Source organism: Lepisosteus platostomus, chromosome 9 (assembly GCF_059453375.1).
Source record: "Lepisosteus platostomus isolate fLepPlt1 chromosome 9, fLepPlt1.hap1, whole genome shotgun sequence".
NCBI classification, from domain to species: Eukaryota; Metazoa; Chordata; class Actinopteri; order Semionotiformes; family Lepisosteidae; genus Lepisosteus; species Lepisosteus platostomus.
In genome coordinates, this window is record NC_142619.1 from 24,621,493 (window position 1) to 24,646,429 (window position 24,937).

Below are 24,937 nucleotides of genomic sequence, written 5' to 3' on the forward strand. Positions count from 1 at the left end.
ACATTTAATAAATATGGTAATTACACAAAAAACTACACAGTACACATATTTTCATCATAGAACCCAGGATCTGACCAAAATTAAATGTATTTCGAACCACTCATAGAACTAAGGAACACGTAAAGGTTTATTCCATGCTGAAAGAAAAAGAAAATCAACACATTGCTTCAAACAAGGCTCCACAGCTGAAACATTGTGGTTGTTTTTTCCTTTACCCATTCCTTTGCAGCCTACACATGCTGATGCAGCTACAGTACCTACTGTACTTGAATTTCTTCCACGTGTAGAACTATACAACTAAATGAACAAATGTCTCAGCGATGTCCTAAGTGGCACAGCCGGTAACATTGCTCACCTTATGACAGGTTGAGCTCTATGATCTAGGCATTGAGGGGTTTAAACCTAGATATTATTATTGACTGACTAATCATGGTGTTTGTAGCCATGAGACAAGACCTTAAACACAGAAGAGATGGTTACAAACCTCAGTGTTTGTGGATAAAGAGAATTGGTGATTCTAAACTTAAAAAAGCAATCCAAACTTTCTTCCCTGTTAACCTACTTTCCTTTTTTGTGCTGCAGTGAAAGTAGTGATGACACAAGATAAATGGACAGAAATTATATGAAGATATTATTCAAGATTTATAAAGATACATGTAATCTACTGTATTTAAATAGTCATTGAAAAACACTCAAGACTAATTTACAAAGAAGAACGTACCATCTTCACTAGTCAGCAGTGTTAAGGTTGTGGATGTTTGGTTTCCATATCCATATTTGGTATAGGCTCTTACCGAAACATTATAGAAAGAGAAAGGTTTTAAATTTTTAAGCTTGACACTTGTCGTTGAGCTGTTCACTGTTAACCAGGATGTAGAATTCTCATACAAAACTTGGTAATACTTAATAATTCCATTTGGCTTTTCTGGAGGTGACCATTTGATTATAGCAGTGGAAGCAGTCAACTCAATAACGGTAAGGTTCGTAGGAGGTGACTCTGGTTCTGTGACAAAATAGATTTAAAAAGAATTTAAAAGTTAGGCGTTTCAACTCTTTTCCAGGATTCTCTACCTTTTCCCAGTTGAACATAATTTTAACCATAGACGGGTTTTATGTAATTAAACTTTACCTTCCTTTTTTAAAATTCCCCAAAGAAACTGGCCTACTTGAGTTTTGTTACATTTTGTAATATTATAACCGAAGGAGTACTTCAGTTTAAAGGGACACTTAATTAAGTTAAATTCTACTACAGAAATGTATTCATACAAAAGAGAGAAGTGTATGATTTATTCTTTACCATCCTCAGGTGTTATAACAAAGATGTCATCTTCCTCAGAAAGGGAGCTTTCTCCCACAATGGTCGATGCAGCTACACGCAGTTTGTACTCTGTGTACTTTTTCAATCCTATATATAAAAGACTTCTATTAATTTATATCATAAGAGTACAGTGCATTACAGTTAAAGCTGTGGTGTCTCATCACAGGCCAAGAGCACTCTAACGGTAGATGCATTCAATAGAATAAAAGAACAACAGAATACCATTAACAACTCCTGAGAGTTTATACAAGACTTATACAATACTCACAATCTACTTAACATGATTAAATTTACATTTGCATAATAGTAACATACAGTAGTAATATTTATAGTAAGTAAAGTAAATAAGCAAAATAGTAATTTATCTTTACCTGAGAGGATAATTTGTGTCTGATTTGTGATTTTGTGAAAAGCTTCCTTTGTTAGCAAATCCATCCCATACACAGTATAATGGATAATTTTGCCATTGGGGTTCAGGGGAGGGTCCCAGGACAACAAAATTGATGTCGAACTTATATTCTGATAATACACATTTTGTACAGAACTTGGTACTAAAAAAACAGACATAATATTAGATAGAAAACCAGGACAGATACCTAATTGAGAATAATTAAATGATCAAATTATGAAATTATGAAATAATGGTGAATCTTTGAATTTCAAATGACAGATTACCTTGTTCCCTTGTTTTCTCTGATATTTTAGTTGGTGGTCCTTCTCCTACAGCAGTGAAGGCAGACACGCTAAAGGTGTACTCAGTAAAAGGAATGAGGTTTTTAACAACATATGAGATTTGATCAGCTGAGATATCTGGGACTTCAATGTTTGTAACTTTCACTGTAAATTACAAAATCAAGGTAATTCATCATCAAGGTAATTCGCAGTACATTCTCATACAAGACAATATAGCTATTCTTCTGCAAAACTAGTGATACATTGAAACAATCTAAATAACACTAATTTGAATTGGACAGTTGACTATATTTCACCAAACATAACTAATGTGATTGCCACTTGCCTTTCTAGCTCAAATTCATATTTGTTGCAGAAATTAAATAGTAATATTAAAAACAGCAAAAGCTTTTTTTGTTTTACACAAATTGTCAGTAGTGTTAATACATTCACTGCATTAAAATGTTTACCACATGCTTTCAGAGATCATATTACGAGCAAAAAGGGAAACAAGATATTTCAATCCTTCCAATATAACCACAACATGCTCCATTTACACAGTCATAAAGTCACTAAAGGTAAAAATACATTGGCAACACAGAGCAGCTCTATGCGCCAAAGACATCATCATGTAATGCGGTAAGCTCCACCTGTTAGCTGCCAAGCACTAGACTGGTCAGCGTATCTAAGCCTTATTTACCTCCTGGAACATCAGCAAAGACAGCAGCTCGTGCTGAAACACGAGGGCGTGTTGGATTAGAGTCGAAGGAAGTGAACCGTAAGATCTCCTCTGGTGGGGCAGCTGTTTCTGTGGGTAATGATCCAGATGTTGAGGTGAAACTCAAGGGCGCCTTTGTGGTAGCTCCATTTCCTTCAGTAGGCTTTGTGTTGTCAGTAGCAGTGTAAGGCAGTGAATAAGCAGCATTAGATGACCATGACCTCAAAGTTCCAGCATGCAAGGAAGTCTGTGGCAGTGATGATGTTAATGGAGCTTGTGTAACAAAAGATGCTGTGCTACTTTCAGAGGTGTGAGAGGTGGTGCTTGGCCTGTCTGCGAGAAACGGTATTTTTGCGGATGAAGGAAATGATGAAGTAAGTGGAGAAACCGGTGACAAAGTTGATGAAATCAAATCAGTTGTGCCTTCATAAAGATCAGAGTTGCCTAAGGTAACATTCTGTATTACCATACCATCGCTGTCTAATGTGGTGTAATTTAAGTCCTAAAACAAAAACAAAAAATAAATACAGTATAAAGCACACAGCAAGTAATATACAGTATTTGATTACTTTCACAATGTATTGTTCACAAATTCAAAGTTAAAGGTAAAGAAATATAATACTAACTTTTTACTGTTATCAGCGAATATATAAAATAAATTGATTAGTAGTATTTATTTTACATAAAGAATTATTTGGCTCTGTTAACAATCACAAAACAATACTCTTAACTATGCTTTCCTAACCAACTGGCAATAAATGCAAATGTATGTGTGAACGTTTGGAAAATTACTGATTACTCTTACCTCACAAAATGAAAATTACAAGTCAAGATTAAAAAAATGATCAGAAATAATTAACTTTGATTTCTCAATAAGCTCACAACTACAGCAGGGAGGTTTCTAATCATTATTAAATGGTACTAACTGCAACATATATTTGAGAAATACCTTCACTTTTCCTCTAAGAAAGATGCTTTGGACATGAAGCCCTTTCATTAAAACAAGAATCTTGTATTGGGTAATTAATCCATTTGGATGCTGTGGGCTTTTCCATGATAGCTTCACAGATGTTGAATCAATGACTGTTGCTTTCAAGCCAATAACTTCACTAGGAGCTGTAAATAAATAATAATGATGGGAATAAAATATTCAGAAATCAATATACTAGAGGATCATCAACAGTTTTGAAAGTACTTGACTTTTCTTTGTTTCCTCATGCCATCTACTGGTGATTTCTAATCTTTGTAAATTCATGGACACAAGGGGTCACTCAAGTTTAAACTAAACCTGGGGAGAACATCTCGTGCTTGAAAACACTTTTACTACTGATAATAACTGAAAAAAGACAGCCCAACACTGACCTTCAGCTGGAGTTAACACAGTTGTGTTGGCATGAGGCCCCAAAGCTCCTGCAGATTTTGCACGGACAACCACTGTATATGTTGTGTATGGAGTCAGTCCAAAATATGAGAACCTCATATCACTTGTGGTGTTTTCAAAGATAAACCCTGAAATGAAAAACAAATAAGCACATATATAATCAAATACATACTGTCTGCTGACTTTTAAAACATTCTTTAGTTTATTTTAAAATAATTTTCTGTTACTTGTATTAACTAAGTTTTTCTTAACAGTCCTTCTTACAAAGGTAGTCAATTTTCAGTGTATGTTTGTGAAATTACCATTACAATCACAAGAAATAATTAAAAATAAATACTTCTGTAATGGATGTGACATTCTTTCTTGTATGTGTTAAAATTTAAAATGTTGCAAATAAATAGACAATTAACATCAACATTTCAGATGCAGGACACAGTTTTGTGATTACGGAAGCACATTGCTGCCACTAAGGGGAAAAAAAATTGCCCCCTTATCTTGTAATTACGAGATAGCAATGCTTACGTCAGCAAATGTACAACCTGTTACGTTGTGCACTGAACACATGTAGAAGTTGTGGTGAACTTGGCTGGCACTTTTGGTTTAATGATTGTGTCCAGCGCTGCAGATTTTGTATAGATTTTGACTGGGATTTAGTCATAATGAAATCTTGTAAATTTTAGCCAATATGAACAGAATCATAATAATGAAGCCCTCACAGCCAAAACATTGTGTTTTTTTTTCAGCACGGAATTCTGACGTAGCTACCTACTTGATATAGGTATTATACGACAATTGTGCTATCGCGTGAGCACATAAAGTACGCAAGAATTACTAAGTCATAATTACGAGATATGTTTCTCGTAATTACTAGATAAGGGTGAGGATTTATTTTTCCTTGGTGGCAGCAATCAAAGAACAAGATAGACAATACTGATGCCACAGACACATATTGTGACTTGCTCAACAGTGCCTTCCTAGACTGCAGACATTATAATTGCCATGTCACAGAGCACCCTCTCTAGTTGCACTCCATTATTGAAATTTTACTCAACTGGAACTAATTTCATCATGATCTCTTCATAATTACAACAATATCCAATGGCAAAGCGTAAGGTAATACTGTATGAAGTGGAAACAACTGCAAATTTAACATTTGCAATTTTTTTTATTCGCGATAATCTGGCCAAGGGGGTCTTGGATGGAAGAAGAGTAGAGCCCAAACCAAACAGAAAATTGTAAAGCACATCTTTCAAATTAGCTTCACAACAGACTAGGACCATGTGATGAATCGAGTTTGTGAGTCTCTCCCTACTCCCTGCCTCGTTTTTACATTCTAACGAATGCTCCTGGATCTGTGTCAGCCACATACAGTACTGTAGGAATGACAGACTACAGATGATCTTACAGGCTCACAGACAATGTTAATGCCCTTTTTATACCTTTCTGTAGTGGGGCATGCTAATCACAGAGATTGGGAGGCAGAGAGAGAAACTGCAGGCATCTGTTGGACGCAGAGGAGGGATTCATGTTATGAATGTGATTACTATAAGTTTCTGATTACTGTTGTTTAAATTGCTCTATGTTTTTTTATTTACTTAAAGCCAATGCATTTGTACTTTAAGTATCATATAAAGGAGGGTTATTTATGTCTTTTAAACATACATACCATATACTTGTAACAGATACCCCTTTGATGGTAGTGTAGCAGGGAATCTGCACATGAACCCAACCTAAATATGGGAGGTTAAACAGTCTAGGGAACCGCACTGCTGCTACACTCCCTTTTCTACCCTGTTAGTCACCCTTCTAATCACACATTTAACTCCACCAGAATCCAGTAGCAGTGGAAGTTCCTCACCCAGTCAATTCTGATGACTGGTCTGACTCTTGCCCATCTTCTTTCTAACCAGCAAGCTAACACAGAAACACAGAAACGACCGAGGCTGCTACTAAATGAGAAAAGTAATTACTTTCACTTCCTTTAGAGTACATGTAGCTGTGAAGCTTTTATAAGTTCCTCCTACAGATTTCACTCACCCTGAGATCATACAATCTCACTGTGGCAAGTGACTGTGATGGTCTGATCAGACAACCTTGGTCTCCTCTTTGAGTGCTTTTACAGAAAACTGACCTCCCCAGGTGCAGCCTATAGTAAAGTCCTAGTTGCCTTGTAACAATACTGCAATACATTATGTAATTATATAGAGGTGTACTTGTTTATATGTGAATCTGGCAATTCGTGAGAGATTGGTGCAGAGAATGTCAAGACCCCACTGTATATGAATTAACAGAGCCAACCAGCAAACTGGACTGAATTCTGGGTTGATCTGAAAATCGGTGCTAAAAATAATGCCAATGGTGGATAAATTGATGATCCAGTTAGATCCTGTGCTGCCAAAGTTTGAAGACTCCATAACAGAAAGCAAGAGAAAGCAACAAAACCAAGACATAGATACTAACTAATGTGTAAATAAATGCAATATGATCTTTAAAAATAAGAATAAAGACAACCCAGTAATAAATACATTTTGATCACTCTTGATCCTTTTTATGTCAGTCAGTTTAGTTTATGTTTAGTCACAGTTTACAGGGATACCACCACTATACTAATCGAGAATCATCTTGGAAAAGAATGAGAGAAAATTAAAATGACTACACATTAAGGACATTTAAAAAAACTATTTAAACTGAGATACAACACAATTGTTGGACATGGATTTGTATGTTCAACATCAATATGAAAACTACAACTGCTAAAATGAAAAATAAGCTGAGGCTCTAGGGGGTGGAATAATGAAAGCGTTGCAGTGAGATCACAAACAAAAACTGTACAGCAATTACACAAATAAAACAGATAATTATATGCCTATGAAACTAACAAAACACAGACTTCACCATTCTCAGATGCTAGTGTCATGATGTGTTAGAATGTTTAGAGTGTGATTACACAGTAACAAGGCTGTTATGTGGTCCAAGATTGTGGCTGGAGAATCTCAGTTTAGTTCTGCAAAACACTGAAAGCTGTTAGACACATGGGTTCCTCTTATTGTTCTCTTTAAGGCTTTAAGGCAGGAAAACTTGCAAATGAAATGACTACCACAAAATTAAGCTCAGAATCCAATGTACATTATCTCTATTCGCTGTCATTATTGTTATGGCTAAAAAAGGAGTTATTATTATGACTCTAGTATTAAGCCTGTTGAATCTAAATTATAGTATATAATAGTTGTACTATTTTTAATAGAAAATGATTTCTATTGACAGATTATAATATAGTGATAACAGATCACTAAACAAACAAATGTATTAAATGTAAATGAACCTTTATATTCAACTACTGTATGTCATATTTGAAAACAAAAAAGTGAATGCACCTTACCTAGGCTTACGAAGACACAAAACCTATTGGAAATGTATTTGGCATAAATTGTCTGGATGAGGGAATGACAATGTGACTGTAAAAATGAGGGAGACAGGAGCCCCCCTCCACATTTTGCTGCAAGGGTGAAGCTGGGGTGCAGGGAGGGACGTGTGAAAAGAAGTGAATAGGTGGCACTACATAGGAGGCGAGATAATTATGCATAGGAAAGTGAAAATGGGCAAGATTAGAATTTGACCTCTTCCCAAACTTCTGCTTAAAAGTTCCATTTGTTTCAGCTGAGTTTAACTTGTAGTTTTCTTTGCATTTGATGTGCATTTGATATATTTGATACGGTCGGAAAAACAAATTAAAATGTCCAGTTTTTTACATGGTCGATCATTCTAAAGTCATATTAAACTTTATCTTAACCTTTAAACTCACCCAAAAGTCCATGTAGCTCAATTACATAGCTGAATCTTCCGGTTACAATGGTTGGAGCATCCCAAGACACTGAGAAAGATTTTGAAGTGATATTCCATGCTGTGAGATTCTGTGGTGGGTCTTCAGGTGCTATAATAAAAAATATTACAACTTAATTAATTATACTTCTAATAATGAAATGAAATGTTCATATTAAGTGGATTTAAATACCCCCTAACAACGTTAGCATCACTTTTTTGTAGTGTATCAGTGATACAGCATGACAAGCCAAACTGTTGTATATTGTACTATACTTCACAGGACTTTCAAATAGAACATAGTACTAAGTATCCATACTGTATATTATAAAAGGTAATATTAACTCTCAAAGACTGAGTATTTGTTAGCTATAAGAACATACAGTATATATCTATACAGTGTCCTAAAAAATATTTGTGTTTAAAAAAGTGTAAATAAAATAAAAACATTTAATTATATTTATTTTGGTACCACCAGTTAGTGAAAATCTGGATCTGCTGATCCAGTACAGGGTCACAGGGGGAGCCAGAGCCTAACAAAACAAGCAATTGGCACAAGGTGGGATGTGCCCACCAGACAGGACACTGGTCTATCATGGGACGCACAGACACACAAATACAGTATGCACTGACACCAGGGCCAGTTTTTTCAGAAGCCAATTAACCAGCCAACATGTCTTTGGACTGTGGGAGGAAAAACCCAAAGGGGATCAAGAGCATACAACCTCCACACAGATAGTATCCTAGGAATTGAACCCAGGTTCTCGGCACTACAAGGCTGACCACTGTGCCACCCAACTGTATAATTAATAGTTTTCATTTTCTTTCTAACTGGGGAAAATGTACTGGTTTAAAGTTTGAAACCATCATCAATTAAGAATTAAAGTAAAATTAAAAGGATATTATTAGGTTCAACAGGCTTCATGAAAGAAGAATTCCAAAACAGTTATTGCTTAGTTATTCCAAATTATATTTGTGTATTGTAGGTATTCAATCTAGCTACCCAAGAAATACTTTTTTCAAGGTACTCCAAGTTTATGGAATTCCAGGTATTCCCACAGCTGCTTTTCATTCTTGGCCTCATCCTGCTAACTTTTGTGTGTAGTTCATCCCACATGGGTGGTACAGATGTGAGATCCAGAGATTGCAGTAGTCAGGCAAACCTTTGGAGACACACTGTGTCTCCCTGATATCTAAGTAGCTTCTGCACAAAGTAGAACAACTCCATTGCTCATCGGCTTGCATTACTTTTTCATTTACGATTCCCCTTTCAAACTTTTTATGTAGCTTTTTATGCTATCTAAATATTGGACAAAAATAAGTGTAAAGTGTTTAAAATAATTACACATTTTTTTAGAAAACAAATTCTACATTAACATTACATTATTTGAAAAAAAATCTTAACAATGCAGTTTTAGTGAAAAAATTTTTTAAAGAATAAGCACATTAAGAAAGACTGAGTGGCCAGTACTCATGAGCCATAATACACCCAACTGTGACATGAGCCAAACAAAAATGAACTTGCAGGCCTGTTCATCTACAGAAAATAAAAACATTAAAGAGCTCCTTAAAGTAAGCACTGCATAGAAGGCAAACTAGTGCGCTTACTTACCTTCTCTGCACAGAACAGTTACAATAGCAAACATAAAACTAAATTTAAAAGGGTCTTGATCCATTTCCAGAGCTCCTTGTGAGTGGTAACATTCATGCCATTCTTTTCCTTTTGCATAGCAGAAAAAAATTCCTCTCCACTAGCTACAGAGAGGTCATGAATATGTAGCACAGCCACGGTGCTGTCCATCAAAGTCAAAGAGCAGATGAATCAGGGGCATAGTGTGGAAATATTTCCTCTCCTACACTAAAAACATACATTTCTAATGTGTTTTATTTTATCTTCCCTCTGCATAATAACAAAGAGAACTGTTAAAATCACAGGTTTTTGGTAGAATGGTACTGTATATGTGAATTCCAATCTGACTGGCAAAGAATATTGAGAAATTAACTGTAGCTGAAAGGAAATGTTTTGTATGCTTAAACCAATGCCTTTTCAGTTTCTTAATTGTTGTGCTAATTTGAGCTGTTAATCATCGTATTCATTTGATTTGCCATCAACAAGATGAGTATTATTTATTCATTTCAGTAAAACTAACAGAAATAAATGTGGAATCTCTTTTAAGTGATTTTATTTTTTTGGGCTGATTTTTCTGGATTGATTACTTCAACATATTTTTGAGCAATGAATAGGAAGAGTAAAGTTCTTGAAGTAAAAATAAACAACCCAAACATACTCAGAAAAATACAAGAATATTTTTGCAATTTCTTAAAACCATATAAATTAAACATCATAATGTCAATCCAGATTAACTGTCTGAAAACTGTGTGAATAGGTGCCCTTTAACCAATGTGATATCCAGTATCATAATTATTAGGGACATAGTTTTTAAGGTCTCATCCTTAGTATTATCTTTATCATTACTAAAATGTTTGTTGCAAACTACTTAAAAATAGAATGAAAAAAATATTCATAAATTAGTTTACATTTCTTCTGTGCATAAACAGCCAGTAGCTGTCAGATTTATAATCTGTGGGTGCAATCCAAATGCTGTAATTTTCCATCTACTTCCTGTCAGGTTTTCTATCAATTCAACATCTACAGTATTTTACTTTATTTGCTTCATTGACAATAAATTTACAAGGTAAATCTTCTAGGAAGAACATCTGACTGAGGCTACTCAAAATATTACAATAATATTAAGTATTTCATAGTTTACACATTGTTATGGTTTTAAATTTAGACTAAAAATTTAGACTACAAATAAGGCAAAAATTTATGTTGATGTTATATACTCAGAAAAACCAAATGTAATAGTCTACTTTTCATTATGCAGAAAGTTTCCTACACTTACAATAAGGCTTTGTTCATTCAAAAAGACTCAATAGTACAGCCCTGTAAGAAGAGCTTACTTTCTGGTCTCTTGCTCTGCTTAAGGACTTTTATACCCTGCTTCTAAATCCTTGCAACCGGTGGAGTCAAATATAAATCAAATCCACTACATATCATCATTCTTTACCTGAACTTTTGTTTCTAAGTAACAGACACTTGACTTTCATCTTGAACCCAAGAAAAAGACATTGCATTTCATTTTCTTCATATTAGTAAAATGTTTAATGTCCTTATTATGAATTTCAAGGTATGTTTCCTATTTTTAGAAAAAGGTACTGTAGAATAGATGTAAATGTGATTTTTCTAATGAGGTATGCAGATTTTGTAGTGTGTTGTCTTAATGTACCTAACGTGGTAAATTTCATAACCTTTGACACACACTTGAAAGTAAATAATTTTAAAACTATGATACTTGTGTTTAAAATGTTATCTATGTTGTTGTCAAAATGATATTAAACAGAAAGCAAAATGACATGCGATGTTAAAGATCAAACAGTTAAACTAGTTAAAATAATATTTTAAAATTATAGCACTTACATAACAGAAAATATTTTATCTAGTTATGTATTTGATTTACTGTATATATTTGGTATTATTTGATCGGAACTAAGATAGCTTTAACAGTACCTTTGCTCTTTTACTTTACCATATTGACATAAGCTTGTGGACGGCTCTCAGAAAAATCACAAAATCACATGAGTGCATCTGAATGTCTTTTAAATCTTGGCTCATGAAGAGTTTAGCAAGCTACTTTGGACTTATAAGGATCCGGAAGACTACACGTACCACACCAGGGTGTAGAAGAACCTCTTTTGTGAGATGTTACCAAATAACTCAATAGTATTAATACTGGTATTCTGGAAAAGAGAACAGCAGATGTCAATATAAGGATTATGGGAATCCAAAACTAAGTAATCAAATTTCACCATCTGTTTTTCTAAGACTCTAAGACTCCTAAAGTGAATTGTGTATTGTGCATAAATTTTCAAAACAAAGTTCTGGAACAATAATGATAACCTTCAAAGTTAAGCTAAAAAAACAAAAACCTACAGGTAAACTACTGAGCTATTAATACTGATTTTGTGGCATACTTTACCAATTAAATTGAATGCTTTCTGTATATAACTATAACAGCTTTGCGGACTACAATTTTGAACTAAGTTTCTTCTTTGAAGTCTATCTTGAAAGATCAATTTATATATGAAACTAAATAAAATATTTGACCCAATTTCTACAACAGCTAAAGACTCATAAATCATCTGACTTAATGTGAGGAATTGTCCTTTGTATACTTCAGAATGCGCATTGAAATGTACAGTACTGTACATGTAGGACATATGCTTCAGTTAACCAAGGCAAGCAATGAATAGTGCAAGACTTCAACAAGCTGGGTCACAGCAGCATATCAGTACAGAGTCATATTACACTCTGTGGCTTGCCAACATACCTAGTGTTTGTGCCTCGATGAGTTGATCCTATGTGAATTTCTCCTTTGTGTTGGTTAAGTACTTTTATTCCTGCTCAGAGGTATCCTGTTTCTGGTTTATGCACAGAACACCCCATAAGGTAGATATTTCCTGCTTATTTCACTCACTCAGAGTCAGATATTGTCCTTCACAGCTGACCAGTTCTTTTTATTCCTTGGCTTAATCACCATAGGCTGGCATTTAAATGTCAACCGGTGGCATCATGGATATTTTGTGCTTTAGCACGATTGTTCAAGTCAAGTAATTTTAGAAAGTGCAATATTATAAATACGTGCATGCACCGGAATATATTTCACATTGGGAATAAATGAAAAAAGACCCCTATTTTACAGAAAACATCAATGAAACAATAAAGTAATAAAGTAACAGATATAGTAGTATTAAAACTACATTACTTCTAGCTCATATACTGTAGTACAGTATTTAGTAAGGCAGAAATAATTTAATTTACTTGCTTAGTGCTTTATTATTTTAATCCTTAGTGATATTCTGTTGTTGCCTGTACTTGGTATGATATTTTGCCTTGTATATTTCCCAATATTGAGTGCAACAAAATAAAAAAGGAATCAAATATGCTCACACAATGCTCTGAAACTCACTAATAAAGCATTTCAAACTAGGCATGTAAAAATGACAGGATTCCTTACTGTAATCTATATACTAATGAAATCCTTCAATTAAAAGCATTTTAAATATAATATATTTTTACAAACATTTTATCTTATTGGATGTTCTTAAATAACGATTGTAAAATCAAAAAAGGTATATACAAGAGCACAAAGAGGGATTAAAAATCTTTAACAGCTTCACTAGCCAAACTAGCCCATTTGGTTAATACTGTTTCTATCTCATTTAAGGGTAAAAAAATAGACTGATGAAGTAAGATTTAGAACCACAGAGCAGAGGTGTTATTAAAATTATTTGTCTGTTAGTCTGGGTTTCAAATTAATGCTGGAAAATGACTTTAGAAGATGATGCTTTTGTGACTACTTGGATTCTAAGGAGAGCAAGATTAGGATGCTAAAGTTTACGTTTAAATGTTTATGTATGTATGTTTCTTGCATATTTATTATTATCATTTATTTATATTTAAATAGTAGTTGTTGAAAGTTCCTTTATTTAAATTTTTAGATGGCTCACTTTCTATTTCCCCTAACAAACAAATTTAATGTTTCTATGATCTGTTCAATATTTAATAATAATAAATTACTTGAAGTGCTCTTTTTATTATAAAGCAGTTTCAGAATTTTAAATGAGTAAAAATGAACTTGATTATTGATAGTACAATTATGTAACATGTTATAACATTTCATCCCTGATTTTTCATGGATAGTTCACTTCCAATTTACATATTAAACTCACTGCTCATTGAAATTACAATAGCTGGAAAATAGCATGACCTTCCTGACAATCCCACAGCCTAAACATCAATCCTTGCCTACTTTCTGCAACCTATAAAACCCTTAAAGCATGTCTGGTTCTCCAAGTCATCCCTGTGAAAAATTACATTTTACTTCTTGGTTGTATGTACAGTATGTCTTGATTGATGATTGTGAAGTTACCTGATTCTGGCATTCTGACCATGTAACTTGCAATCTGTCCCTCCCCATCACTGGTGAAAGCAGAAACTTCAAACACGTAAGCAGTGTAAGATTTCAGCTGGTCCACCACCACGCTGATTGGTTTAGCCCAGGAGGATGCAGGAGGTATGGCTGATATGGTCATCGGTGGAGAAGAGGCGGATGTCAACAGAGAGGACACAGAGGGGCTGGGTGTACTTCTTGAGAGGATTTCAGCCGCATCCTGTCATTCATACAAGTACAATAAAAATGACTTGAATGTCTTTTGTAAACAAAACATTTATTGTCTTATTTATTTTTATCCATTTGTGTTCTGCTGTACCTTAATGCTGCTTTTGATACTTGATAGATAAGAAGCTTGTTTTTGTTATTAGATTTGCTTTGTTGTGACTTAAATCTTGCCTGATATCTGCTATCTGACATCTAAACCGATAGAACACCGGCTGTTCAAGCTGGAAGCTATTGAAGCTGGAGCAACAGGTGCTCTGCAAGGATCTATTCTTGGTCCATATCCTTTTAGTATTTATATGTTTTGATTATGTCAGGGTCATATTCTTATGATATATTCTTCGCATATATCACATCAGATTTTACTGTATGTTTATGCTATCGATAAAACTTAAATTGGTGTCTGTCAAGGAGCTGTTTAACTTGTAACAGTGTTTAGATTATGTTAAAAATGAATGCAGCAAAACCATTTAACCTTTAACCTGTGACAAGACCAAAATTGTGTTGACTGGCTCTCCTTATCAACTCTGCAAATATGTCAAGCTTAGTTTGACTACTGATGCTCCCAAAATCTGTGCAAATAAGAAATCTTGGGGTAATTTTTGACCGAGTCTTGGCTCATGTTCACAGTGTAGTGGATCGGTCTTTTTTCATCTTCAATGTGCATATCTGTGCACACCACACACCGTTATATTAATGCAATGCCTGCTGATCTTTCCAAACATTCGTAATAGGTTGAACTGTTAACTCCCTATATTTCTATAGACTGTTTGTGCTTTGCTGACATTCTGTTTGTTCCCAAAAAGAGACTCCTAAAACTGAGAGACCAAGCTGTCTATTTTGTCATTTCAAGACTGAAATTATTTCCCTGTTAATATCAGATCTTATAAATAAGTCAGCACTTTGCAATACTGTTTGGAAATCACTTTTATATTCTAGCTTTTAATTGTGTGAAATTTATAGTGTCTTGAGATGATGTGCCATGTTTTTTATTAATATTATTATTAGTTGTATTAAGAGCTATCATGAGCAGCAGAAAATAATAATTCCTTAAACAGAGATTTTCAGCCCAAAGAATTTTAAAGCACTTTACACACAAGAGGGGCCACACTTCAATCACTGCTGAAGTGACACGCCAAAGTCATTATATGCCAGCAACCACACTACACAACCAGTCTGTGTGCTGCTCACAAGAGTCTTGACCTGCATGCACTTCTCTGAGGACAGCTTATTCACTGCTCGGAGATACAGTACTTGTATTATACTGTACATTTTAGCCTGTTTCACCATATGCAGCAGCTATCTAGGTATCCTTTACAGTGTAATGATGCCCACTATCACGAAGCCCAATTATTCAACAACTTCTCAATCACAAGGAATAACCAGAAGGAAGTGGTGTGCGAGGTGTCCTGGTTTCTCCTGCACTAAACGTGTCTAAGACTGTGCTGCTTTACAGCATCACTGATTTCCTGAATGTTGATCTTTATTTTGTTTAGAGATACATTTAGTAAAAAGGGCTTAATGCCTTAGACACTACACATTTGTTTAATACTCATTAAGATGTATAGCTATAATTTCTTTAAAGATGATTAAAATGATCATTTCAAAGAAATAATTTGAACTGATTTCCAGTTGTGAACTGATAAAGATGTGAATGATGTCTCAAGATTGGTCATGAAGAAACACAAATTGCTAATGAAAAGCAATGCATGACAGAATCAGCTAAGTTAACCTGCATTTGAAATTTAGGAGAATTTTGAAGTTCTGCAGATTTATATGGAAAAATAAGTGCCTAGCCATTTTACCTGGTACTAATCTACTTCTGATATGCAATCATTTATTGTACAAAATAAATTTCACCACTAGAATTCACCATTAGAATAAAATAATAAATAAAAATAAATATAAAATAAAAATAAAATTGGCTAAATAACAAAATCAGTAACACATGGACATTCCTAGAAGACAAGAAGTAAGTTATGGGAAGGAATTTATGGAACCTTTTCTAAAGGTTTTTTTTATTATTTAGTTTTTTTTATTTTACAGCACGTGTTACGTTTGTAATCTTTATTAAACATTGATCCATGTATTTTTTTTGTTTAGGCCCATTGTGAAATTACATCAGAATGGTGCTCATGATGTTTCTTTGCTCTGGTTACAATGTGACAATTCAATCTACAGACAGAAATGTGTATTCTTGTTATCACTGATAACCGGACAGTTATATACTCACTGTTTATAGTGATTTAAACCATGTGAATACATTTTATCCACTCATGCGGTCCATTTCTATGCTGTAATAGTATTAAAAATGTACAATTCACATGATTTAGTTTCACACTGCTGCACAAGTTCTTAAATTACCAGTATGTATAATTTAAATTTTTATTATGCAATGATAATGTTACATCTTCATGTTTAGCAATATGGTGAATACATTTGTTTTTTACTTTATAAACAAAGGTACTTACATTACAGTGAGGTAAAGTCCCTTTCATGATGTCTTCTGCATTGACTTCCCAACTTCTTACAGTTTGTCCATTTCGAGCATGTTTTACTTTGATGGAAAATTTAGTAATAAGTCCATTTGTGCGTATGGGTAGATACCAGGTAACCTTCACAGTTGAGTGATTGTATGAAAAAGCAGTGAGATTTGTAACAAGGCCAGGAGCTAAAAAAGAAATGAAAAAAACACATGATAGAAACACAAGTGAGTGTTTAACAATTCATCTTGTGATGTAAATCAAAAGAGCTTTCAAAACAAAAGAAAGTGTTCTGTTTAAAAAGAAATACATACGGCTTTCAGCTGTTTTGAAGTAAAGTGAGCTGGTAAAAACTCCAATGCCTGCACTATTTTCTGCTGCCACCTGCAGAAAAACAGATCACCCGAAAACAAAAGTATAAGAAATCTAATTGTTAACATGCTCACTTCACTTTTTCAAATATGTAGAAGAGCAAATTCATACTTCAAACCTTCTACAACGTATAACTGCAACATTTCTCTATACCAGAAAGGAATCTTGTGCATGGTAAAGCCCATAGACTTTCAACAGTGAAGCCTCTTTTCATAGTGTCTGGATTAAGGTTAACGCTACCAGGATGTGGACAGATGTCTATATGAATTATTATTAAAAAAAATCATAATGTACATTCCTTTCCAAATGGGACAGAACTGGAGGATATACCCTATGTAGAATGTGAATAAAGACATTTTCATGTAGTATATTATTCTACCAATGTAATGTTGTTTCTATAAGAAAAGAAATGTGGATCAACTTCTAGTTATGTCAGAAATAAATCTGCTGATGTGTTTCACTATCAGGGTAAATGGAGCTGTTGGCAAATACTTAACAGCATGAGATAAGACCAGTACCTGTTATGAAAAACCCTTCACTAAAGTTCTATGTATAATCCTGTCTATGGTTTATAGCTAATTCTTTGCAAATAAAGGTCCATTTGTAGTTGCTTTATCTAGCTCTGTTCAACTAGTTGGTTCTACAAGTGCACTCACTTAATGTTCTTAATAATTATTCAAACTTATTGTAAATACTGAATCTAAACATGATTTTTTTCCTGATCAGTCAATTTTACCTTTATGTTGTAAGTGGATCCAGGGGTGAGAGTGTTGAGAAGAAATTCTGGAATATCAGAGTACGTTAGCACTTGAGTAAACGATGAATCAGGCCAAGGGCAGACTTCTTTGTACTTAATAGCATAGGAGAGAATTTTTCCATTGGGCTCTGGTGGTACTGTCCAGGACAGCAGGATACCTGTTGAGCCAACCCTCTCTCCTTCAAGATTTAAAGGAGCACCTGGAGCTTTAAACATAATTAAAGCACATTAAGTAAACATTACATAAGTAAAGCTATAGAAAGGCCTTATTCAGTTATTTAAAAATGTCACTTTTAATTAAAACATAATCGTTACAAATGGGAAGAAAGAGGTAATTTCATTACTTCTTTTTGCATGATTTCCAAGAACACAGACATAACTGGAACTTGATAAGAATTTTGGACAGAATATACGCCCATCCAAGATGTTCTGAACATAACACCAAGCAGTGTTTTAACTGCTGTGTCACTCAGATATGTGTGACTAACTCTGACACACACTGTAATGTTCTGCTTTTTTAACAAAAGTTTCACACATTTAAAGATTAGAAAAATATAGGTCTTTTATCTGAAACATATGCTTAAATAATCTATAGAATCTAAACATAACAATAAATTCCGCACTGGCTTATATCTAAGCTTCATAAACTCTATAAAAAAATAATTCAGCCCTTATATTATGTGCTATTAGGATATGCAGTACTTACTCGTTTCATTTGTTGTAACAATTCTACTAACAGGTGAACTGTATGCTGATGAAGAAACTGCACTGACAGTAACTGTGTAGGGCTGCCCAGGTGTGACACTAGAAACATCAGCCTATGGATTTAAAAATAAAAGGCATTAATCTAACTCTGTAGACCTAGAAAAATACAGTACTGTTCACCGCAAAAACACTGAAAGACACATTTTTATTGTCTCCATTAATCAACTCAAATTTCACTTGAAGTATAACAAAAGATAATGAAAAGTTACATTACCTGTGCTGACACAGATTCCACCCAAACAAATATAAGCAGCACAATAAAACTAGGCATTTTAATAGATTATTAATCTCTTCAAGATGATCAACTAGGTTTTGCTGCTGTTCAGTAACAGCCAAACTCCAAAAAGATGCATCACATTAAACATTTAGACATAGACCTGACAGAGGACTAAGTAATAAATAATGAACCCTATTACTCAATAGCACTGCCCTTCCTTTGTTATTTTGTTACACTCAACACTTCGCAGATCACATGTTAAGAAACAGACCACTGAAAATGTTTGTAGTACTAGCAGTAGCTCTAAACCTGGGACAGCCATTGAAGTTTTCTGTGTAAGACAATAAATAACATAAAGAGGGTCCTGTTCCCAAATAGATCACATGGTTGACAAAGAGTTCCTCTCTATAGCTGCACTATGTATAGGCAGCAGCTGTTTTAGGAAAGCCTGCCATTACCTGTGACTCCTCAGCACTGAGGTTAGTGACAGTAATGGTGCCTTCATTAGGGGTGACATCCACTTGGTATCTGTCGACATGCCCAGAGGGTGCTCTCCATCGAAGAGAAAATCTGTCAGACGATGTACTAACAACTCGCACATCCTGTGGCCTGTCGGGTTCTTCAAGACATTGACAACAGCTGCATATTAGTTGTTTTGGTCAAAAAAAGATCTGATAAGCATTTCAGAAAATTCAACCTTTTTTAATTTGTTCAATCATACTCACACATCTCATAAAGTGCAAAAACACATTAGAACCTCTAAAGTCCTGGTAAATTGGTTGAAAGTTTTAAGAGTTTGTAAACCACAAAAGTCATCTGAAACTAATTTATCAATTTGGGTTTTCATGCTCTTCTTCTTGATTTTTATTACACATACTACTAATTCTACTGGAAGAAGAAAATATAGTTATTATATTATATTAGTATTTTAAAGTACTAATTTAACCTTTAACCAATACTTTAATTTCTGATTATATAGAAAGCAAATATTTGTAATGATTACAATTTGTATGACTCTGTTTTTCCTTAAATTCTATGACATATAGTTATTAAAATTACATTACATATTGTAATAGACAATATACTGTATATACATACACAACATACATATATCACAACACAGATTTGATTCATTGTATTTGAACTCAAAGAAACACTTCAGAACAAAACAACATAAGAAAGGTTACAAATGAGAGAATGCCATTTAGCCCAGATGGTAGTTAAAGTACTTAGTGTATTTTACCCACCTGTCACTACCGTCACAAATGCAGCCATCCCAGTAATCCCTAATCTGACTCGCTGCACTGTAATATTGTAGAGATTTCCAGGAAATAGGCCTGAGGCTGTATAATTTAGGCTCTCTTTTGAGATATTTAATTCATAAATAAAGGAAATGTTTGAAATACTGATCTTGTAATAGTCAAATTTTCCAGGGCTTGATTTCCACATTATTCCAGCTGCTGATGTGTTAACATATGTTAAAGACAGTGAGCATATCCCAGATGGCCCTGGAAAGAGATGTATATGTACATAAGGGAATGTTGAGCCTCATTCTTATCAAATCAACAATGATACAATGATCACAGTTGTTAATCAATAATACAATGACCATGTTATACTTGTATTTTCAAATAATTCAAGTATATTTTAATGTAAGGCATAAGATAGCCCAAATGTACTTGCAGTTCTATCATTAAATGTATTAATTAATCATAAAAAACATGAGAAAAACATTTTCTCCTCAACCTAAGAACAATAACAAAAATCAACTCTTACGTGCGGTAACTATTTTGGTAACAGCAGCACTCGTCTCTGATCCTTTTAAAGACTGGAGTTTGAATAAGTACTCAATTCCAGGAGCCAGATCTTTAATTCTAATTGTATTGTTGCGGAGGGTGGTTTTATAAAGAGTTTCCTTGCTTCCTGACAAACCATAGCTGAGCTACAGGGCGACACGCAAAGAAAAGCAGTTTTAATTAATGATACACATTGCAAAAAGTAGGCTATATGAAGCGGACAACATTCTCTTACACATGACTAATAAAACAGTCATAGCAAATTGTTAAGCTAGTTTTTAAGTTTTCTATATCCTTTGCATCTTACATTTCCCATAGAAATGTGTATTGAGCACAAGAAGTTTGCAATAACTTCCTGATGGTGACACATAGTGACTCAGCAAACGTCAGGTTTAAACTGAGAACTAAAACACTGTCCCTGTCCTTACTTATCACAGTGCAGTTTCCATTAACACTTTGTATTATCACTATTTCTTGAACTGCTGAAATAATCTAATGTATTAAATTGATTGATTATGTAAGCTTATGTAAGTAATATATAGATCATAAATATTTCAATCTTAAATACTAAAGATGGCTTTAGAGCTTCCTACTAAATTATATCCAAAAACAGGATAATTCCTCTCCATCTGAGTACAGTACAGTAATTGAACAACACTGCTGTGTTTCACAGTGTGAAAATCACTGTATGTCATAGTAAGTAATTGTATGTGCAATAAAGACACATGTTTATATATTCCATTTAAATATCCAACTGTGACTCACCCAGTGACTTTTTTGTCTTAATGATATAATATTTATATCACCTAAAATCATATGAGGAAAGTAGGGCAAAAAGTAATAAAACTAAAGATAAGAAAACTGAGACTTACTGTACTTTAGTTTGTGGTTTACAAAATCTCATATTCTATATTCTATATCATAATTTGTATGATTCCTATGGATATAATTTTTTATCAGAAAGAACATTAAATGTACTTCATCATTCAGCCTTTCAGGATCTTTCCAGTAACAACTGGATCATTAAATTTTAAATGATCAGGAACACAATCTCTTTTGGGCAAGCTGTCTCTGCTAAGCAACCCATCCAATAATGCTTTGTCATGAAACATTAACAAGCAGCCTCATTCCTTTATAAAAGACTCATTCAGATTCACACAGGAAGGTGTAAATTGAGAACTGTTCTGCAGAGTTCTAGCAGTGTTATTCATTAATAGCTCATTTTTCATTTTTATAATATTAAGGACTATATTAGTTCAAACTTTGTTGTAAATAAAAGCATACTGTTAGATCAAGAATACAGGCTGTTTCCCGTGGGACATGTTTGCCTTAATTCAGTTAATTTCAGTGCCAATATATAATCAATTGTGCATAAACCTCTAGATCTTCCATACATATAGACTTTGAAATAAGTAAATCATGATTGATGAAAAAGCACAATAAGGCACTTGTACCCATCATTCTAAATAAAAGGTTTAATACATCTTAGAGTTCCTAGTATATGTGCTTTGTTGGAATTTTCCACTAAAAAAAAAAACAACAAATAGCCATATATGTTAAATATACTTGGAATCCAGAATATAGCAAGCAATTAATTTATGGATATATTTTTTCATATCTGATTTGAAAATATCTGCATGAAAACATTTTAAAAAGCTGCAAAGTTTTCTTCTCAAAGCTGTTAACCCAAGAAAAAAAAAAATTACTTAAATAATCAGAATAAAACATTTTTACATGTGGTGGAAGAATGCTGCAATCAAGAAAGGAAGGATATTAATTCAAACCACAGAGACAAGAAAATGTTTGTGAACCCCCAACAGAATTAAGTGAATTCAAATTTCTTACCATGACACCTTTGTTTAATCAAAGTTTTAACAAATATTTTTTTTAATGCAATGGTGTATGAAGTAGAAGAAAAAAGGAACCCAAAGCTCCCCAAGACCTACCCCAAGAAACACCCAGGAAGTCACAAAGAGCTCCAGAGTAATATTTAAGGATCTGCATCCTTCCCTTACTGTGGCTAACGTCAGTGTTCATGCTTCTACAATTAGATGAAGTCTGAACAGGAATGGGATAACCAGGAAATAACCAGTGTTCTCTAAAAAGATCATTTCTGCCCGTTTCAAGTTCACTAAAGACCTCCTGGATGATCCACAGGACAACTGAAACAAAATTCTCTGGACAGCAGAGGCAGAAGTTGAACTTTCTGGTCACAGTAAGAAATGTTTTGTGAGGCAAAAAACAAACATATCCTTTCAACAGAAGAACTCCATCCTGACTCTAAAGCATAGTGGTAGGGGTATGAGGATTTGGGGCTACTATTCTGCTTCAAGAACTGAACAGCATGCCATCATTGTCAGAATGCTTAGTTTGGCATTGTGTCTTAAAATCTGGCGGAAATGTCAGGTCATCCATTTATCTGCTGAAGCTGAGTCAAAAGAAATGTGAAGAAGGCAATACAATGAACCTAAACTAACAACCAGATATACACAATGGCTAAAAAATATATTTCTTCTTTAAGTGCAGGCTTAAACCCCATTAAAATATTATAGCAGGATAGGAGGTGAACTATTCATGCAAGCTAACCCTCAGACTTGAAGCATGAGTTCTGCAAGGAAGAATGGGCAAAAAGTCCTAGAAACAGATGCAGAAAACTCATAAACTGTAAAGGTCACAGTTGAAGTCATTGCTGATTGAGTTGTGCCATCGGTTACTGAATCCAAAGGTTTACATACTTATTCACATCAGGATATTTATTGCTGGATCATTTTGTTAATTAAATATACCAAATCTATCTTATGTCTTTGTGTTATACATTTATTCAGATTATCTTCAAATTTTATTAAGACTTAATATCTACAGTATTTACATTTTAGGGCAAGGACATAGACAATATAATACATACCAACCTATAAACAAATGTTTTCTTGACATTATATACTGTATCATACAAAATGTTTGAAATAACTCTCACTAATTCAGTTTTAGGATGTGTGAAGAAACAATAGATGAGTTTCTTCACCATCTTTCATGTATGTAAGTAAAAACTAGATACAGTATACAGGTACTGTATGTATCTCCTTATTTTTAGAAGATAGTGAAAATATTATTATATTAATATTATTATTATATTATTATTTTTATTATTATATTATTATATTAATATTATTAATATCATATTAAATATTTAATATTATATTATTACTGAAAAAATCTAGTGCACTATCCTAATGCTGTACTAGGCACCCAAGGTTTCTGAAAATGGCTATTAAATGAAAAAAAAACCATTATATTAGCTTTTATAATCTTATGTCAACCGAAAGCCTTGAAGGATAGTAATGAGTGAAACATCTTTATCAAGCAGTAAAATTAATGTGTTCTTATCAGTAAGCATACACATTAGAATACACCACTGAAGTGTTTAACAATTTACCTTATAACCATCAACATAGCCACGTGGATGACTCCAAGTCACATATATAGAGTTTTCATCTTGCTCAATGAAATGTATGTCCACAGGGGGTTCTGGATCTAAAATACAAACTCAGCTGTTATTTCAATGGATCTTTTTTAAAACTAATCACATTCATGACATACAGTATAGACTGGTGAAAAGGTTAAAAAGCACCACAAAATCAATTTATTTTTTATATAACCACCTTACATAAACTTTTTCTTTTGAGTTTCATATACAGTATCAGGTAGTGTGAAATGGGCCTAGAAGAAAAAAGATAACATTAACTAAGAGAAGACCATAGAATGCTACAGTGAAAGGCCAAGAAAATACCTTTATCTAGCAATGAATATTAATGAGCACTTATCCCTTTAAATGCAGTATATAGATGAAAGCACGCATTGCTTTGCTTTCAAACCACCTACTAAATTATTTTATTTTATCACTTTTTAATTGTGTATAATTACTCTGTCCTAATAAAACAAAACATATGTACATTTTTTGAAGTCATATAATTTCAAAATACTGTAACTACATGTTGAAGAAGCTCTTCTGTTCCATTTCCACCAGAGGGCAGTGTATGTTGCCAGGTGAAAATTTGAAAGATAATCTAAAATGGTTTACTAGAAAATTCAAGACATTTGAGGATACTGCATGTCAGCATGTAAACTAAAAAGAAAAAATTCTACCCAGAAACGTAAAAAGAAAGAGTTATCAAATTATGTTTAGACAATGGAATAAATAAAAGACCCTATAACTAAAATGTGTCTTACCCTTTCTTTTAACTTTTCTGTGGGGAATTATCCTGTTTCTTAATTTACATAAATTATATATGGTAAATCTCATCCAGGTTTTTAGCATTTCTTCTAGTTTGGTTTCTAACAATTAAATATACCATATAGATTAAATATATAAATTAAATATATTGTATATTTCGGTGTTGAGA

General features: G+C 33.6%; 1 protein-coding gene across 4 annotated transcripts in view; it reads right to left on the minus strand.

Moving 5' to 3' along the window:
* Positions 1–24,937, minus strand: part of LOC148654663 (phosphatidylinositol phosphatase PTPRQ-like) — an 87,967-nt gene that overhangs the window by 44,859 nt on the left and 18,171 nt on the right. For 3 of the 4 annotated variants that reach the window (XM_088647252.1, XM_088647251.1, XM_088647250.1), the window contains exons 16-32: positions 23,971–24,068; positions 20,518–20,683; positions 19,989–20,249; positions 19,200–19,360; positions 18,466–18,577; positions 17,739–17,965; positions 16,945–17,014; positions 16,619–16,818; positions 13,902–14,142; positions 7,892–8,020; positions 4,071–4,217; positions 3,658–3,824; positions 2,691–3,210; positions 1,994–2,155; positions 1,690–1,869; positions 1,298–1,405; positions 722–1,003 (exon numbers count right to left, since the gene is read on the minus strand). In XM_088647252.1, coding sequence (XP_088503378.1) covers positions 722–1,003; positions 1,298–1,405; positions 1,690–1,869; positions 1,994–2,155; positions 2,691–3,210; positions 3,658–3,824; positions 4,071–4,217; positions 7,892–8,020; positions 13,902–14,142; positions 16,619–16,818; positions 16,945–17,014; positions 17,739–17,965; positions 18,466–18,577; positions 19,200–19,360; positions 19,989–20,249; positions 20,518–20,683; positions 23,971–24,068 — 3,231 coding nt within the window. The remainder of the gene's footprint in view (positions 1–721; positions 1,004–1,297; positions 1,406–1,689; positions 1,870–1,993; positions 2,156–2,690; positions 3,211–3,657; positions 3,825–4,070; positions 4,218–7,891; positions 8,021–13,901; positions 14,143–16,618; positions 16,819–16,944; positions 17,015–17,738; positions 17,966–18,465; positions 18,578–19,199; positions 19,361–19,988; positions 20,250–20,517; positions 20,684–23,970; positions 24,069–24,937) is intronic. The other variant, XM_088647253.1, reaches the window with a different exon arrangement.